General features: G+C 46.9%; 1 protein-coding gene across 1 annotated transcript in view; it reads right to left on the reverse strand.

Annotated features, from left to right (window-relative positions):
• Positions 1-18,688, reverse strand: part of LOC140458975 (ETS domain-containing transcription factor ERF-like) — a 56,441-nt gene extending 37,753 nt beyond the window's left edge. The window contains exons 1-2 of the mRNA XM_072553713.1: positions 18,478-18,688; positions 1,626-1,860 (exon numbers count right to left, since the gene is read on the reverse strand). Coding sequence (XP_072409814.1) covers positions 1,626-1,860; positions 18,478-18,688 — 446 coding nt within the window. The remainder of the gene's footprint in view (positions 1-1,625; positions 1,861-18,477) is intronic.
• Positions 18,689-19,518: the final 830 nt, after the last annotated feature.

Here is a 19,518-nt window from a genome sequence, read left to right on the forward strand (position 1 = left end):
ACTGATCTCCCAGAGTGAGACAGTGACCTCCCAGTGTGAGACAGTGACCTCCCAGTGTGATACAGTGACCTCCCAGTGTGATACAGTGACCTCCCAGAGTGAGACAGTGACCTCCCAGAGTGAGACAGTGACCTCCCAGTGTGATACAGTGACCTCCCAGTGTGATACACTGATCTCCCAGAGTGAGACAGTGACCTCCCATAGTGAGACAGTGACCTCCCAGAGTGAGACAGTGACCTCCCATAGTGAGACAGTGACCTCCCAGAGTGAGACAGTGACCTCCCAGAGTGAGACACAGTGACCTCCCAGAGTGAGACAGTGACCTCCCAGAGTGAGACAGTGACCTCCCAGAGTAGGAGAGTGACCTCACAGTGAAATACACTGTCCTGTCAAAGTGATGCAGTGATCTCCCAGAGCAATAAAGTTACCTCCCAGTGAGATAGTGACCTCCCAGAGTAAGACAGTGACCTCCCAGAGTGAGACAGTGACCTCCCAGTGAGATACAGTGCCCTCTCGCAGTGAGACAGTGACCTCCCAGTGAGATACAGTGCCCTCCCAGAGTGAGACAGTAACCTCCTCGTGTGATACAGTGCCCTCCCAGAGTGAGACAGTTCCTTCCTAGTATGATACAGTGCCCTCTCAGTGTGATACAGTGCCCTACCAGTATGATACAGTGACCCCCAGAGTGAGACAGTGAGCTCCCAGTATGAGACAGTGACCTCCCAGTGAGATACAGTGCCCTCCCAGAGTGAGACATTTCCTTCCTAGTATGATACAATGCCCTGCCAGTATGATACAGTGCCCCCCAGTGTGAGACAGTGCCCTCTCAGTGTGATACAGTGCCCTGCCAGTATGATACAGTGCCCACCAGAGTGAGACAGTGCCCTCCCAGTGTGATACAGTGCCCTCCCAGAGTGAGACATTTCCTTCCTAGTATGATACAATGCCCTGCCAGTATGATACAGTGCCCCCCAGTGTGAGACAGTGCCCTCTCAGTGTGATACAGTGCCCTGCCAGTATGATACAGTGCCCACCAGAGTGAGACAGTGCCCTCCCAGTGTGATACAGTGCCCTGCCAGTATGATACAGTGCCCCCCAGTGTGAGACAGTGCCCTCTCAGTGTGATACAGTGCCCTGCCAGTATGATACAGTGCCCCCCCAGTGTGAGACAGTGCCCTCTCAGTGTGATACAGTGCCCTGCCAGTATGATACAGTGCCCCCTAGTGTGAGACAGTGCCCTCCCAGTGTGATACAGTGCCCTGCCAGTATGATACAGTGCCCCCCCAGTGTGAGACAGTGCCCTCCCAGTGTGATACAGTGCCCTGCCAGTATGATACAGTGCCCCCCAGTGTGAGACAGTGCCCTCTCAGTGTGATACAGTGCCCTCTCAGTGTGATACAGTGCCCTCCCAGAGTGAGACACTGCCCTCCCAGAGTGAGACAGTGCCCTCCCAGAGTGAGACAGTGCCCTCCCAGTGTGATACAGTGCCCTGCCAGTATGATACAGTGCCCACCAGAGTGAGACAGTGCCCTCTCAGTGTGATACAGTGCCCTGCCAGTATGATACAGTGCCCCCCAGAGTGAGCCAGTGCCCTCCCAGAGTGAGACAGGGGATGACGTGCTTACCTGAGGGCCCGGCTCAGCTTGTCGTAGTTCATGTGCGGTTTGCACTTGCGGACGCCCCAGAGCTTGGCCACCTCATCGGGGTCCTTGATGACAAACTCGCCGTAGTCCCCCTGCCAGGCGATGACGTTGTGATACTCCTCCTTCTGAAGCAGCTCCAGGATGAAGTGCCAGAGCTGGATCTGCCTGGATCCGGGACTCGACTCGGGTTTGTAGGCCCAATCCGGGAAGGCAAAGCCTAGGGGGAATAAAGAGACGAGAAGGGCCGTAGTGTTAGAGAGAGGCCTCCAGCTTAGCAGAATCAGCTGTGCAGCTCCTGCTGTCCATCGATTTGCTCCCAATGGACTTGAGCTGAAACCATTCCATTTGAGTTTGCTTCTGAAAGAGTTAATATTTAAGCTACATCAAACTCATTTGAATAAGGCCGCTCAATCTTACTCCTGATATACCATCTCTAGTTACAGCTAGCCTTTATTGGGCAAGATGGCTCAGTGGGTTAGCCCTGCTGCCTCACAGCACCAGGGACATGGGTTCAAATCCAGGCTTGGGGTGACTGTGTGGAGTTTATATGTTCTCCCTGTGTCTGCATGGGCTTCTTTTGCAGTTCTTGCAAATGACATTCATTTTGTTGGTAGCATCTAATGGATCCTTTAGGTTCATTAGTCGCTGTTTAAGTGCGTTGGTAGGTTTATGGGCTACCAAGGGGTCTGAGTCGTCTGGAGATCATTTCTGATACGTCTTTGGTGAAAGGTAACGTGGCTATAGTCTTTGGTTGTATTGTGTCTCTTGTTTGGACTTGTCTCTAACATCATTTGCAAGATCCCTTTGCAAGAACCGTAAGAAACACTAGGAGACTTGCCGCCAGCATACATGAACCCCAACTGGCCACCAAAAGACATGACCCATTCTCACTAGCTTCCATACATACAGACTGGGTCAACACACACATCTTAGGACAGGCAAAAAACAAAGCCACACATGAGAATTCTTAGAGGTATGGAAAGCCAACCAGAACTCCATCAATAAACACATCGACTTAGACCTCATAGACCTTCCCTTGATAAACAAGAAGCAGAAGTGACATCGCCCACCTTAAGGAACCAAGACCTATAAATAGAGAGGTGGGGCATACCACCAGAGACTCTCACTGATGGTTACAGTATGGCAACAGGTCGATCGACCCAACTAGTCCACACCGACCCTCCAAAGAGTAACCCGCCCTGACCCATTTCCCTTTGACTAATGCACCCAACACTACGGCCAATTTAGCATGGCCAATTCACCTACACATCTTTGGACTGTGGGAGGAAACCAGAGCACCCGGAGCAAACCCACGCAGACAACGGGGGAGAATGTGCAAACTCCACACAGTCAGTCGCCTGAGGCGGGAATTGAACCCGGGTCTCTGGCGCTGTGAGGCAGCAGTGCTAACCCACTGTGCCACCGTGCCGCCCCCGAGTATGTTACCTAATATGGTGGCAGAATGTCCGAAAACAACCCTTCGAGCTCAGCGAGCTAAATTACAGACAATAATCGGCCGGAGCTCCAAACCTCTTTTTTTTTAGATTACTTACAGTGTGGAAACAGGCCCTTCGGCCCAACAAGTCCACACCGCCCCGCCGAAGCGTAACCCACCCATACCCCTACATCTACATTTACCCCTTACCTAACACTACGGACAATTTAGCATGGCCAATTCACCTGACCTGCACATCTTTGGACTGTGGGAGGAAACCGGAGCACCCGGAGGAAACCCACGCAGACACGGGGAGAACGTGCAAACTCCACACAGTCAGTCGCCCGAGGCGGGAATTGAACCCGGGTCTCCGGCGCTGTGAGGCAGCAGTGCTAACCACTGTGCCACCGTGCCTTCTCAAAAATCCCTCGCGGAAAAGGTTTTCTAAGATCACAGAGGGATCGGCGCAAGGTAGAACAAACATGGGTAGGGCTGATACATTTTAATGGTTGGGCCTTGGATAGCGTTGTCGAACAGAGGGACTTGAGGGATAACGTCATTCTTCAACGCTTGTGCCACAACAAGACGGGGTTTCAAAAAGACATTCAGCTTTCATTAGTCAGACCTTTGAGTCTAGGAGTTCTGAAGTCATGCTGAGGTTCTACACGAAGACTTCTTCTGGAGTAGATTCAATTCCCGACAGTGTGGAAACAGGCCCTTCGGCCCATCCAGTCCACACTGACCCTCCGAAGAGCAACTCACCCAGAACCATTCCCCTACATTTACCTCTAACTAATGCACCTAACACTACGGGCAATTTAGCATAGTCAATCCACCCTGACCCGCACATTTTTGGACTGTGGGAGGAAACCCACGCAGACACGGGGGAGAATGTGCAAACTCCACACAGACAGTCACCCCCCCGAGGTTGGAATCGAACTCGGGTCCCTGAGACAGCAGTGCTAACCCACTGTGACATTTTTCACTGGAGTTTTGGAGGTTGAGAGGTGACCTCATAGAGGTTTTATAAAATTATGAGGGGCATGGATAGGATAATGGACGGTGTCTTTTCCCGAAGATGGGGGATATCAAGTCGTGCAAAAAGATGGGAGGGTTAGATGAATTGGCCACACTGAATTCTCCATCGTGAGAGATCACTGATGTATGGGTGCATTAGCCATGGGAAATGTAGGGTTATTGGTTAAGGGGGTGGGTCTGGGAGGGTTGGTGTGCACTTGTTGGGCCAAAGGGCCTGTTTCCACACTGTAGGTGTTCTATGTCCTAAAAAAAACAGACTAGAGGGCATATTTTTAAGGGGAGAGGAGAGAGAGAGAGAGAGAGAGAGAGATATGAGGGACAACTTCTTTACACAACTGGAATGGGCTTCCAGGGGATGTGGGTCCAGTTACAATGTGTAAAAGTCATTTGGATAAGGACATGAATAGGAAAGGGATATGGGCCAGGAGCAGGCTAGGTTAGTTTGGGATTATGTCCAGCATGGACTGGTTGGACCGGAAGATCTCATCCATGTGATCCTGGCTAATCGTGCAATCCCAGTATCCCAATCCCGCTTTCTCTCCCAACCCCCTCAATCCCTTCGGTCAGTAGGGCCAGCTCCCTCTTGGATGCACCTAACGGACCGTGGACGGGAGACAGGTGAGGTTTTCCGATGAGCAGGAAGGAAGGAAGGCAGACAGACTGGTGATGGGACAAGCGATTGAGCGATGGGTGGGTGGGGGGGGGGGGGGGTGGAAATGGGGAGGGCAGAGTCACTGCCAAGACCTCCTGTCCAGTCATGAAGAGCGCTTGACCTAAAAACTGCTGAGCTCAATGTTGAGCTGGGAAGGCTGTTCAAGTGGCCAAGCAAGGTCCGGTTTCTTGAGCCAAGGTGGAAAAATATAGAGGACAGGGAGGTCAGAGCCGGAGGTCGAGAACGTAGTGGCAGGTGACCAGAAGTTTTCACTAGTCCTATTACCTCTGCCCTCCGCCACACCCAACTCCTTGTCAAGGACCCTTATCCTTTTAATCTCACCCAACTTCCAACTTGTCACACATAGAGTCATAGAGATGTACAGCATGAAAACAGACCCCTCGGTCCAACCCGGCCCATATCCCTCCAAACCCTTCCTATTCAGATACCCATCCAAATGCCTTTTAAATGCTGTAATTGTACCAGCCTCCACCACATCCTCTGGCAGCTCATTCCATACCCGTACCACCCTCTGAGTGAAAACGTTATCCCTTCAGTCTCTTTTATATCTTTCCCCTCTCACCCTAAACCTATGCCCTCTAGTTTTGGACTCCCCAACCCCAGGGAAAAGACTTTGTCTATTTATCCTATCCATGCCCCTCATAATTTTGTAAACCTCTATAAGGTCACCCCTCAGCCTCTGACACTCCAGGGAATACAGCCCCAGCCTGTTCAGCCTCTCCCTGTAGCTCAGATCCTCCAACCCTGGCAACATCCTTGTAAATCTTTTCTGAACCCTTTCAAGTTTCACAACATCTTTCCGATAGGAAGGAGACCAGAATTGCACGCAATATTCCAACAGTGGTCTAACCAATGTCCTGTACAGCCGCAACATGACCTCCCAACTCCTGTACCCAATACCCAGACCAATAAAGGAAAGCATACCAAACGCCTTCTTCACTATCCTATCTACCTGCGACTCCACTTTCAAGGAGCTATGAACCTGCACTCCAAGGTCTCTTTGTTCAGCAACACTCATTACCATTAAGTGTATAAGTCCTGCTAAGGTTTACTTTCTCAAATCACAGTTCTCTAAATTAAACTCCATCTGCCACTCCTCAGCCCATTGGCCCATCTGATCAACATCCTGTTGTAATCTGAGGTAACCTTCTTCGCTGTCCACTACACCTCCAGTTTTTCTTCCCCTACGTTGTCTTTTTGCCCCCTTCCCCTCTTTCCCTGCCTCATTATTTACTTCATCGCGATGACATAACATATGGACTATTGGTTTATCTGATTTATTGCCTGGGGTTTCCTGGGGCTAAAATGGATTTTTGAAAAAAAAACCAAAAGGGGGAACTGTGTTGAAACAGCCATAGGCATCACCTGACCACATGAGTTGGCTAAATTCCGACGTGGATCAGAAAACAGAGGCAAAACCCGAACCATAGAAGCATTGAAAATAGGTGTAGGGTGAGGCCATTCAGTCCATCAAGCCTGCCCCACCATTCCACAGGATCATGGCTGATCACTCAATCTCAGTGGCCCATTCGCACCCTCTCCCCGTACCCCTTGACCCCTTTAGTTACAAAAGCCACCTCAAGCTCTCTCTTGAAGGTATCGAATGAACTGGCCCCAATGGCTTCCTGTGGGAGAGAATTCCACAACTTCACAACTCTCTGAGTGAAGCGATCCTTCCTCATCTCGGTCCTGAATGGCTTATCCCCTTACCCTTAGATGGTGGGTCCTGGGCGTACCCACCATCAAGAACTCTCTTCCTGCCTCGAGCCTGTCCAGCCCCCCTCAGGATCTTCTATGCTTCTATGCGTTCCCCCACCCCACCCCAATTCTCCTCAATTCCGGTGAGTACCAGCTCGGCCCATTCAATCTCTCCTCGCCTGTCATCCCTCCCATCCCAGGAACCAGTCTGGTGAACTTTCCCTGGACTCCCTCAAGACCAGGAATCTCCTTCCTCAGACTGGGAGACCAAAACCGCAGACAGCCCTCCAGATGCAACCCCCCCCCCCCCGTCTGACGGGATTAATGCGGGCGATTCGCCAGTTTCCTCATTTCCCCTCCCCCTCACACTATCCCAAGCCTCCAACTCGACGCCACCCTCTTGACCTGTCCATCACCTTTCCTGCTCCACCCCCCTCTCCGACCTACTATGTCCAGCCAAGGAGCAGGAAAATCAACGTTCCTGCCAAAAGCCTTTCATCAGGAATGCCGATGAAGGACTTTTGCCTGAAACGTTGATCCTCCTGCTCCTCGGATGCTGCCTGACCCGCAACACACTCTCGACTCAGAGACTCCAGTATCTGTGGTCCCCCCTTCCTCCCTGCATAATTGCAGCAAGACAGCCTTACCCTGATCCTCCGACCCTCTCGCTATGGAGGCCATCAGCTCTCCTCACCACCTCATGTCCCTGCGTGCCAACCTGCGCCCGCTGTTCAACCATGACACCCAGGTCTCGCGGCACCTCCCCTTCTCCCGGCGCTAAGTTCCGGGCTCACTTCTCAAAACAAAACGAGTCGCTGCACCCAAAACGTAACCTCTGCTTTCTCTCTCTCCACAGCTAGACCTGCTGAGTTTCTCTGCTTTTATTTCAGACGCCTGGCGTCTGCAGAGCTTTGTTCTGTTTGAGTGGAAAAGAGGACGTGGAGCTGACATTAACATTCTTATCCAAAAACGATGAAGACAGCACGAAAGCCCAGTTGGGAAGAGGGGCCCGGAATCTCACAAAAATTTTCACATGTTGGAGATGCAACTTTGGCCACAATCAATTGAAGGTGGCAATGTGGTAGTAATAGAGTCAGAGAGATTGTCAGCACGGAAACAGACCCTTCGGTCCAACCCGTCTATGCCGACCAGATAACCCAACCCAATCTAGTCCCACCTGCCAGCACCCAACCCATATCCCTCCAAACCCTTCCTATTCATATACCCACCCAAATGTCTCTTAAATGTTGCAATTGTACCAGCCTCCACCACATCCTCTGGCAGCTCATTCCATACACGTACCACTCTCTGCTTGAAAAAGTTGCCCCTTAGGTCTCTTTTATATTTTTCCCCTCTCACCCTAAACCTATGCCCTCTAGTTCTGGACTCCCCCACCCCAGGGAAAAGACTTTGTCTATTTATCCTATCCATGCCCCTCATAATTTTGTAAACCTCTATAAGGTCACCCCTCAGCCTCCAACGCTCCAGGGAAAACAGCCCCAGCCTGTTCAGCCTCTCCTTATAGCTCAAATCCTCCAATCCTGGCAACATCCTTGTAAATCTTTTCTGAACCCTTTCAAGTTTCACAACATCTTTCCGATAGGAAGGAGACCAGAATTGCACTCAATATTCCAACAGTGGCCTAACCAATGTCCTGTACAGCCACAACATGACCTCCCAACTCCTGTACTCAATACTCTGACCAATAAAGGAAAGCATACCAAACACCTTCTTCACTATCCTATCTACCTGTGACTCCACTTTCAAGGAGCTATGAACCTGCACTCCAAGATCTCTTTGTTCAGCAACACTCCCTAGGACCTTACCATTAAGTGTATAAGTCCTGCTAAGATTTGCTTTCCCAAAATGCAGCACCTCACATTTATCTGAATTAAACTCCATCTGTCACTTCTCAGCCCATTGGCCCATCTGGTCAAGATCCTGTTGTAATCTGAGGTTACCTTCTTTGCTGTCAAGTACACCTGCAATTTTGGTGTCATCTGCAAACTTACTAACTGTACCTCTTACGCTCGCATCCAAATCATTTATGTAAATGACAAAAAGTAGAGGGCCCAGCACCGATCCTTGTGGCACTCCACTGGTCACAGGCCTCCAGTCTGAAAAACAACCCTCCACCACCACCCTCTGTCTTCTACCTTTGAGCCAGTTCTGTCTCCAAATGGCTAGTTCTCCCTGTATTCCATGAGATCTTATCTTGCTAATCAGTCTCCCATGGGGAACCTTGTCGAATGCCTTACTGAAGTCCATACAGATCACATCTACTGTTCTGCCCTCATCAATCTTCTTTATTACTTCATCAAAAAACTCAATCAAGTTTGTGAGACATGATTTCTCACACACCAAGCCATGTTGACTGTCCCAAATCAATCCTTGTCTTTCCAAATACATCTACATCCTGTCCCTCAGGATTCCCTCCAACAACTTGCCCACCACTGAGGTCAGGCTCACTGGACTATAGTTCCCTGGCTTGTCTTTACCACCCTTCTTAAACAGTGGCACCATGTTTGCCAACCTCCCGTCTTCCGGCACCTCACCTGTGACTATCGATGATACAAATATCTCAGCAAGAGGCCCAGCAATCACTTCTCCAGCTTCCCACAGAGTTCTCGGGTACACCTGAGCAGGTCCTGGCGATTTATCCACCTTTAACTGTTTCAAGACATCCAGCACTTCCTCCTCTGTAATCTGGACATTTTGCAAGATGTCACCATCTATTTCCCTACAGTCTATATCTTCCATATCCTTTTCCACAGTAAATACTGATGCAAAATTCTCATTTAGTATCTCCCTCATTTTCTGTGGCTCCACACAAAGGCTGCCTTGCTGATCTTTGAGGGGCCCTATTCTCTCCCTAGTTACCCTTTTGTCCTTAATATATTTGTAAAATCCCTTTGGATTCTCCTTAATTCTATTTGCCAAAGCTATCTCATGTCCCCGTTTTGCCCTCCTGATTTCCCTCTTAAGTAATACTCCTACTTCCTTTATACTCTTCTAAGGATTCACTCGATCTATCCTGTCTGTCCCTGACATATGCTTCCTTCTTTTTCTTAACTAAACCCTCAATTTCTTTGGTCATCCAGCATTCCCTATACCTACCAGCCTTCCCTTTCACCCTGACAGGAATATACTTTCTCTGGATTCTTGTTATCTCATTCCTGAAGGCTTCCCATTTTCCAGCCGTCCCTTTACCAATATTACTGGGCGGAGGTGGATACTGCAGATTAGAGTTTAGATCAGAGCGGTGCTGGAAAAGCACAGCAGGTCAGGCAGCATCCGAGGAGCAGGAAAATCAACACTTCAGGCAAAAGTTCCTGATGAAGGGCTTTTGCTCAAAACGTCGATTTTCCAGCTCCTAGTAATATTACTGACCTAAGCTAATGTTCAAGGCACCTTGACACAATCATAGCAGCCGGTGGAATTTAAATTGACTGACAATGTCTGGAATTAAAAGCTAAGCTAAGATTGACCATTAAGCCATTGCCAATTATTGTAAAAATGATTTGGAGATGCCGGTGTTGGACTGGGGTGTACAAAGTTAAAAAAAAAATCACACAACACCAGGTTATAGTCCAACAGGTTTAGATTAGATTACTTACAGTGTAGAAACAGGCCCTTCGGCCCAACAAGTCTGCACCGACCCGCCGAAGCGCACCCACCCAGACCCATTCCCCAACATTTACCCCTGCACCTAACACTAATTGGAAGCACTGGCTTTCGGAGTGCTGCTCCTTCATCAGGTGATTGTGGAGAATAAGATTGTAAGACACAGAATTTATAGCAAATTTATTGACTATAATTTATTTTGCTATCAATTCTGTATCTTACGATCTTATACTACTCCACAACCACCTGATGAAGGAGCAGCACTCCAAAAGCTAGTGCTTCCAGATAAACCTGTTGGATGATAACCTGGCGTTGTGTGATTTTTTTTTTAGATAGGTATTTTTATTGAAAAAAAAGGAAATTAAAAAATTTTTTTTTACAAAATTACAAAGTAATACAAACAAGTATAAACTCTAATATACAATTAAATATATATATATAAAAAACCAAAACACAAAAAAGAGAAAAAACCCCAACTAACTACTAATCCATCCTATAGACAGCCAAAACATAAGATAGGATATTGTACATTACTTGCGAAAATTAACAGAATAATTAAATACATACTCAAAAAGGATTGACATCAAGACATAATAAACCCCCTAGTTATGTGAGATTCCTCTTCCTAGGGGCCCCTAGACCAGCCAGAACCATTACCACAGCCCTTGACAATATGGTTGAAATTTCTCTGTCGATACAGTTCAGAAAGGGCTGCCACATTTGATCGAATAATTCGGTTTTTTTGGTGCACTGTATTTGTGAGGAAGTCAAGGGGGATATAGTCCATGATTAGCCTTGTGCCAATTCGAACGTCCTGGGGGGCCCAATTCACGAGGATATTTTTTTCCTTGCGCAGAAAGAGAGAATGGGGAATAGTTCCCTCCCGTGCACATCCAGGGAGGGCAGATTTGAAAAGCCCAGGAGAAGAGGCACTGGATCCAATCCAAGCTCCGTTTCCAAGATTCCTCTCAGAGCATTCGCAACTCTGTCCCGGTATTTTTGGATCTTGTCACATGTCCATACACAGTGCGTGAGACTGCCCACTTCTATTTTGCATTTGGGACACATTGGGGGGGGTGTTCCTACCCTAGAGAAGGAAAATCGCCAATCCTTACCTGGTCTGACTTCCACATTATGAATTCATACAGCAATGTGGCTGCTTTTCAAATACCCACTGAAATGGCTGAGGAAACTATCCAGTTTTATCAAAGTCAAAATGAATGAAACAGGGCGTAAAATACTACAGGGGCGATCTCAGCAGGGGTTCCTCAGGGGAGTGTCCTCGGCCTAACCCTCTTCAGCTGCTTCATCAATGACTCTCCTTCCATCAGATGTGGGGATGCTCGCTGAGGATTGCCCAGTGTTCAGCCTCATTCACGACTCCTCAGACACTGAAGCAGCCCCTATCCGAATGCAACAAGATCTGGACAACCCGGGGCTTGGGCTGGCAATTGGGGAGTAACGTTCATACCACACAAATGCCAGGCTGTGACCATCACCAATAAGAGACCACCTAACCACCACCCCTTGGCATTCAATGGTGTTACCATCACCGGATCCCCCACTGTCAACATCCTGGGGGTTATATCATTGACCACAAACTGAACTGTAATCACCACACGCACCAACAAGAGCAGGTCAGAGGTTAGGAATTTTGTGGTGATTAACTCTCCTCCTGACTCCTTACCATCGACAAGGCAGAGGTCAGGAGGGTGAGGGAATACTCCCCACTTGCCCCTGGATGGGGGGGGGGGGGGCAGCTCCAACAACACTCACGAAGCACGACACCATCCAGGGACAAAGCTGCCCCCGCTTGATGGGCACCACATCCACAAATATCCCCTCCCTCCCACCCCCCCCACCCCCCACCCCCACCGACGCTCAGTAGCAGCAGTGTGTACCATCTACAAGATGCCACCGCAGAAATTCACCAGAGGTCCTCAGGCAGCACCTTCCAAACCCACCATCACTTCCATCTGGAAGGATGAGGGGCAGCAGATACATGGGAACACCACACCCACCATCCCCCCACCCCGCAAGTTCCCCTCCACTCCCCATCCTGACTCGGAAATATATCGCCGTCCCTTCACTGTCGCTGGGTCAAAACCCTGGGATTCCCGCCCTGAGGGCATTGTGGGTCAACCCACAGCAGGTGGACTGCAGCGGTTCAAGATGGCAGCTCACCCCCCCCACCGTCTCCAGGGGCAACTAGGGACGGGGTAATAAATACTGAGCCCAGCCAGCACCAGCCACCTCCCACAAATGAAGTTTTTTAAAAAGCCAGCATTGAGTTAGGCACCAGAGACAGCAACTCTGCAAATATCCTCCTGACTAACATCTGGGAGCTAGTGCCAAATCCAAGAGGGCCGTTTCACAGACTAGTCAAACAAACAGCCTGAGATAGACACAGTCACACAATCATACCTTTCAGACAATGTCGTAGACACCGCCATCACCATCCTTGGATAGGTCCTGTCCAGCCAGCGGGACAGTCCTAGCAGGGGTGCTGGCACAGTGGGATACAGTCAGAGGGAGTTCCCCAGGGAGTCCTCAAAGTAACCCCATGACATCGGGTAAAACGTAGGCGGGGAAGCCTCCTGCTCTTCACGAATCAGTATTTCGCCATATGGTACAACACGTGGAGGAAGCAGTGTGGGAGCAAGGGTCTGGGCCTGGGGGAGATCTCAATATCCCCCCCCCCACCTCCTGATGGAGCCGGTTGGGTCCTGTAGGACATCGCTGCTAGACTGGGTCGGCGGCAGGTGCTGAGGGAGCCAACAACGTGCTCAACCTCATCCTTACCCATCTGCAGATGTAACCTGTCCATGATGGTATCATTAAGGGTGACCACCACACACACACACACACACACACACACACACACACACACACACACACACACACACACACACAAACCCCTCGTGCAGACAAAACCCCGCTTTCACATTGAGATTACTCTCCATTGTAATTTGAGGCACTATCGCCCCCCCCACCCAATGCTAAACCCCCAACAATTTGAAAAGCTCACTTTTCTTTCTTCTTTCTTGGGATGTGGGCATCGATGGCAAAGCCAGCATTTGTTGGGCCTTCCCGCATCAGCTTGGAACTGGACAGCTGACTTGGTGGTAATTCAAGATCGTGCCTCCAGGAGGCACTGTGGGCCACCAACAGGAGTGGGAATTGGACACAACTTGCGACGGTTATGGCCTCCCTACTCTGCCATGACCTTTGGATTTACCCTGGTTCAAGGGAGAACGCACCAGATATCCCTCACACGACAGAACGCTTTTCTGTGCCAAACAGCAGAAGCAGCAAGTGATGGACAGAGCTAAGCGTTCGCACTCCCAACGGATCGGATCTAAGCTCCATAAGTCCTGGCGCATCCAATCATGGATGGTGGTGGATGATTAAACAAGTCCCGGGTACAGGAGGCTTCACACCTATCCCCATCCTCCCTGACGGAAGAACCCAGCCCACCGGGGAGAAAGATAAGGCTGAAGCTTCCGCAGTAACCTTCATCCCAAAGTGTTGAGTGGATGGTCCATCTCGGGCCTCCTCCAGTAGGCCCCAGCATCACAGAGACCAGGCTTCAGCCAATTCCATTCACTCCACGTGATATCGAGAAACGGGTGGAGATACTGGACACTGGGAAGGGCTCTGGGCCCTGACAACACTCCGGCTGTAGGACTGAAGACCTGGGCTTCTGAACTTGCTGCTGCCCTCACCAAGCTGTTCCAGTTCAGTTCCAACCCTGGCACCTATCTGACAGAGTGGAAAATTGCCCGGGTATGTCCTGGACATGAAAAGCAGGGCAAATCCAACCCGGCCAATGACCGCCCCCCATCAGTCTCCACTCGGTCATCAGTGAGGCGATGGAAGGTGACATTAACAGTGCGATCAAACAGCACCCGCTCAGCAATAACCTGCTCAGTGACGCCCAGTTTGGGGGTCCCCCAGGGTCACTCAGCTCTTGACCTCATTACAGCCTTGGCTCAAACATGGACAAAAGAGTGGAATTCCAGAGGGGAAGGGGAGAGGGACAGCCCTTGGCATCAAGGCTGCATTCGGCCGAGTGTGGCATCACGGAGCCCTGGCCAAACTGGGATCAGTGGGTATCAGGGGGGCACACTCTCTGCTGGTTGGAGTTATACCTGACACACACAGAGGGAGGTGGTTGGTGGAGGGTCAGTCCCCTCTGCTCCAGACCATCTCTGCAGGAGCTCCACAGGGGAGTGTCCCAGGCCCAACCATCTCCAACTGCTTCATCAGTGACCTTCCCTCCGCCATAAGGTCAGAGATGGGGATGTTCGCTGAGGATTGCCCAGCGTTCAGCGGCACTCGCAAATGAATCAGTTCATGTTCATATCAAGCATGACCTCGACAATTTGCAGGGCTCGAGCTGAAATTTTGTTTCTTTATTTGTGCGACTTTGGGCGTCGTTGGCCTGACCAGCATTTATAGCCCACCCCTATGTGCCCTTGAGAAGGTGGGGGTGAGCTCCCTTCTGTAATCACTGCAGTCCATTTGCTGTGGGTTGACCCATAATTCCAGGACTTTCCAGGATTCCAGAACCGTGAAGGAACGACGGCAGATTTCCAAGTGAGTGGCTTGGAGAGGAACTTGTAGCTGGTGGTGTTCTCAAGTATCTGCTGCCAATGTCCTTCTAGATGGAAGTGGTTGTGCTGTCTCAGGACCTTGATGAATATCTGCAGTGCATCTTATGGATAGTACAAATTGCTGCTACTGAGCACCGGTGATGGAGGGATTGAATGTTTATAGATGTGGTGCCAATCAAATGGGTTGCTTTGTCCTGGATGGTGTCGAGCTTCTTGAGTGTTGTTGGAGCTGCCCCCCATCCAGGGCAAGTGGGGAGTACTCCATCACACTCCTGAGTTATGTCTTGTAGATGGTGGATAGACTTTGGGGGTGTCAGGAAGTGAGTGACTCACTGCAGTATCCCTGGTCTCTGACCCCCTCTTCTCGCCACTGTGTTTACGTGGTGAGTCCAGTTGAGTTTCTGGTCAATGGTAATCCCAAGGATGTTGGCAGTAGGGTAACTGACCCTCCACCAACCACCTCCCTCTGTGTGTCAGGTATAACTCCAACCAGCAGAGAGTGTGCCCCCCTGATACCCACTGATCCCAGTTTGGCCAGGGCTCCGTGATGCCACACTCAGCCGAATGCAGCCTTGATGCCAAGGGCTGTCCCTCTCCCCTTCCCCTCTGGAATTCCGCTCTTTTGTCCATGTTTGAGCCAAGGCTGTAATGAGGTCAGGAGCTGAGTGACCCTGGGGGACCCCAAACTGGGCATCACTGAGCAGGTTATTGCTGAGCGGGTGCTGTTTGATAGCACTGTTAATGTGATGGCAATACCATTGAATGTCAAGGGGTGGTAGTTAGACTGTCTCTTATGGGTGATGGTCAGTGTCTGACATTTGTGTGGTGTGTAACATTTTCACCACAATGATTCTAGAGTCCAATCTCACAGGATAAAGTTGGAAAGACCTATCATATTCTATATAACTCCCCAATGACAGGATTGAGACACTGAAAGTCATACAGTCGTTAAGATCTTCAAGTCTGACTTGAGTTCAAATGATAGTCAGTTAATAATCCCGAAATTTGACTCTGTCAGCTGAATGTCTTTACAGCTGGCTTTAACTTTCAAGAAAGTCAGAGTTCTATTTGTCTAGCTTACTAGCATACTAGAAAACACAGCAACTATAGTCCTGGGATTGTTGCTAGGGAATCTTCAGCACAAAGTGTCTTCCAAACCAAATTATCTAGCAACTAATATCCATCTTTCTCTTTTAAAAGCTTTGCTTGCCTACTTTCCTCAAAGTCATCTGAATCTTTCCAAAAAATCAGTAATCTAAAAAACACTTTCACTTTTTGATTTTACAATCTAAAGAAATTAATTAAACTTCAAATAACACAGAAACTCTCCAAATCTTTCCATCTCTTTTCTCTCTTAAAAGCTTTGCTTGCCTACTTTCCTCAAAGTCATCTGAATCTTTACAAAAAATTGGGAAACCAAAAAAACTTTTACCTTTTGATTTTACAATTTAAAGAAGTCATCAATTAAACTTCATATAACTCAAGAACTCTCCAAATCTTTCCATCTCTTTTCTCTCTTAAAAGCCTTGCTTACCTACTTTCCTCAAAGTTATCTGAATCTTTACAAAAAGTCAGTAATCCAAAAACACACTTTCACTTTTTGACGTTACAATTTAAAGACGTCATCAATTAAACTTCAGATAACACAAAATCTCTCCAAATCTTTCCATCTCTTTTCTCTCTTACAAGCTTTGCTTACCTACTTTCCTCAGTCATCTAAACCTTGACAAAAAGTCAGTAATCCAAAAAATACCTTTCACTTTTTGGCTTCACAATTTAAAGTCGTCACAAATTAAATCTCCTTCAACACCAAAGCTTTCAAAACCTTTCCAACCATTGCAGGTTCCTTCACTTTGCTATTTTAAAGGATTGTGCTTGTCCAAAGTCTGTTATACACACTGTCATTACACTGTTGTTACAAATTTTATTCAAGAAATTCAGAATCAGTGTTTTAAACACTATCACAATCACTCTTACAGCCACTAGACTGTGACAATCATTGGCACCATCAAATTATAGACATTCTGGGATTGTTCTAAGAGAATGTTTTTTTTTTCTCCTAGAGCAGTCTGTCAGGATTGAGGATAAGCTGCTGCCACTAAGCGAAGTCCTGTGCACAACCTGCAAACTGCCACATGCAGGACATATGGGGTTTGGCTGTTGGGAGTTTGCGAATAACACTCCTGTAGGTTCTGCAGCAGAGAATGTTACACATCAATATAATCCATCCATTCTGTAGACAGCATTACTGTAATTGCCAAGGACAAGAACATTATTAGTCACTGTTTCAGTGTTTCTTACTACCATTTGTAAGGACGAAGAGTTCAGTTTGTGATAATCATCGATGTAATCAATTTTACACAATCTGTCGTAGCAGTCAATGTTTGAATTAGTTTTATTGTCACTGATACAAACACTTTGATGGACATCTTATACTTACTGCTCTAGTCACTGTTAAAAACACTGTTATAGATACTGGCAGAACACTGACATAGAGGCAACTAAAGGTACAAAAATAGGCACTGTAACAGCACAAGACACTGCTATAGACAATATAATCAACACAGATATACAGACTGATACAGACACAAACACTGATACTGTGATAGTCACTGATAGTGTCACTGTTATTGACAGTGACAGACACTCTTATAGTCGCTGATAGACAGTGCTATAATTGGTCATATAGATATGATATGGATATTGCTGTTGTCACTGATATAGAAAATGATACAAACATTGATTAAACACTGTCATAGACACTGTTAGAGTCACTAATATAGAAAAAGACACTGATACAAACATTAAAATAGACAGCGTTATAGACACTGTTACAGACAGCATTCTAGTCCCTGATTTTGTCACTGAAACAGACATTAGTACAATCAATGTTATAGACACTGAAATAGACACCAACATATTCGCTGTTATGGAGATTAATATAGTGACTGACACGGACGTTACAATGGACACATAAATAGACACTTCTACAGACTTAGAGACAGTGTTACAGTTACTGATACACACACTAACGGAAACTTTTATAGACAATCTTACAGACACTGTCATAGTCACATTTATAGACACTGTCACAGAAACTAGTAAAGATATTAATAGAGTCAGTTATATAGATGTTGACACAGATGTTGTTATAGGTACTACAACAGTCACTGCTATAGTCACTGAGAAACAAAATGGTAAGGCTACTGACATAAATACTGCTTTAGATATTGGTATGGCCACTATTATAGATATTAACATAGACATTAAAATATACACTGTCATAGAGACTGTGACAGACACCAATATAATCACTGATAATGACATTAATATCGTCATTATTTGCACACTGTTACAGTCACTGATATATACTGTTACAGTCACTGGTATATACTGTAACAGTCACTGATATATACTGTTACAGTCACTGATATATACTGTTACAGTCACTGATATATACTGTGATAGACAGGTTTATAGACACCATTTGTCACTGTTATAACCAATGACATAGACAATAATATAGTCCATGTAATAGACATTATCATAATCAATGATGTATAGAAATAGATAGAAACAGACTGTTAATATCATTGTTCGAGACAGTAATATAAACACTGCTCTATTCACTGATCTTGACACTGATACAGTCACGGGTATAGATACTGATAAAGACATTGATACAGAAAATGTTGTAGATACTATTACAGATACTGTTATGGATGCTGTTATAGTCTGTGTAATACATACTGACAGACACACAGATACAGGCACCGTTACAGTCACTGATGTAAAAACTGATACAGACAATAATGGAGACAATGTTCCAGTTCCTGTTAAAGTCAACACAATAGACACTGATGTGGACAAATACAACAGTTATATTGAGACTGTTGAAGACACCATTAAGATCACTATTATACACACTGATATAGTCACTGACAGCAACTGATACAAACATTGTTACAACCAAAGTGATGGACACTGAAGTACAGGGTGATATATTAACTGTTACAAACATTGATATTGTAACTGACAGAGACACTCTTATAGGCACTGTTGTAGTCTCCATATTGACACTGATTTAGAGGCAGTTACAGACACTGATATAGAGACAGTTATAGACACTATTACAGATGCTGTTATACACACTGATATAGATGTGGTTATAGACACGGATACAGATGCCATTATAGCCTTTGATATAGGTGCTGTTATACACACTGATAGAGATGCTGTTACAGACACTGATACAGATGCTGATACAGACAATGATATAGATGCTGTTATAGACACTGAAATAGATGCTGTTAAACACACTGATATTCATGCTGTTATACACACTGAAATAGATGCTGTTATAGACATCGATATAGATTTAGACATAGTCACTCATATAGATGCTATTAAAGACACTGATACACATGCTGTTATAGACACTGATATAAATGCTGTTATAGACACTGATATAGATACTGTTATAGACACTGATGTAGATACTGTTATAGACAATGATATAGATGCTGTTATAGACACTGATATAGATACTGTTATAGACACTGATATAGATACTGTTATAGACACTGATATAGATGCTGTTATAGACACTGAAAAAGATGCTGTTATTGTAAATGATAAAGATGCTGTTATAGACACTGATATAGATACTGTTATATATACTGATAAAGATGCTGTTACACACACTGGTATAGATGCTGGTACACACACTGATATAAATGCTGTTATAGACACTGCAATAGATTTAGTCATAGTCACTGATATAGATGCTGT

Source organism: Chiloscyllium punctatum, chromosome 34 (assembly GCF_047496795.1).
Source record: "Chiloscyllium punctatum isolate Juve2018m chromosome 34, sChiPun1.3, whole genome shotgun sequence".
Classification (NCBI taxonomy): domain Eukaryota; kingdom Metazoa; phylum Chordata; class Chondrichthyes; order Orectolobiformes; family Hemiscylliidae; genus Chiloscyllium; species Chiloscyllium punctatum.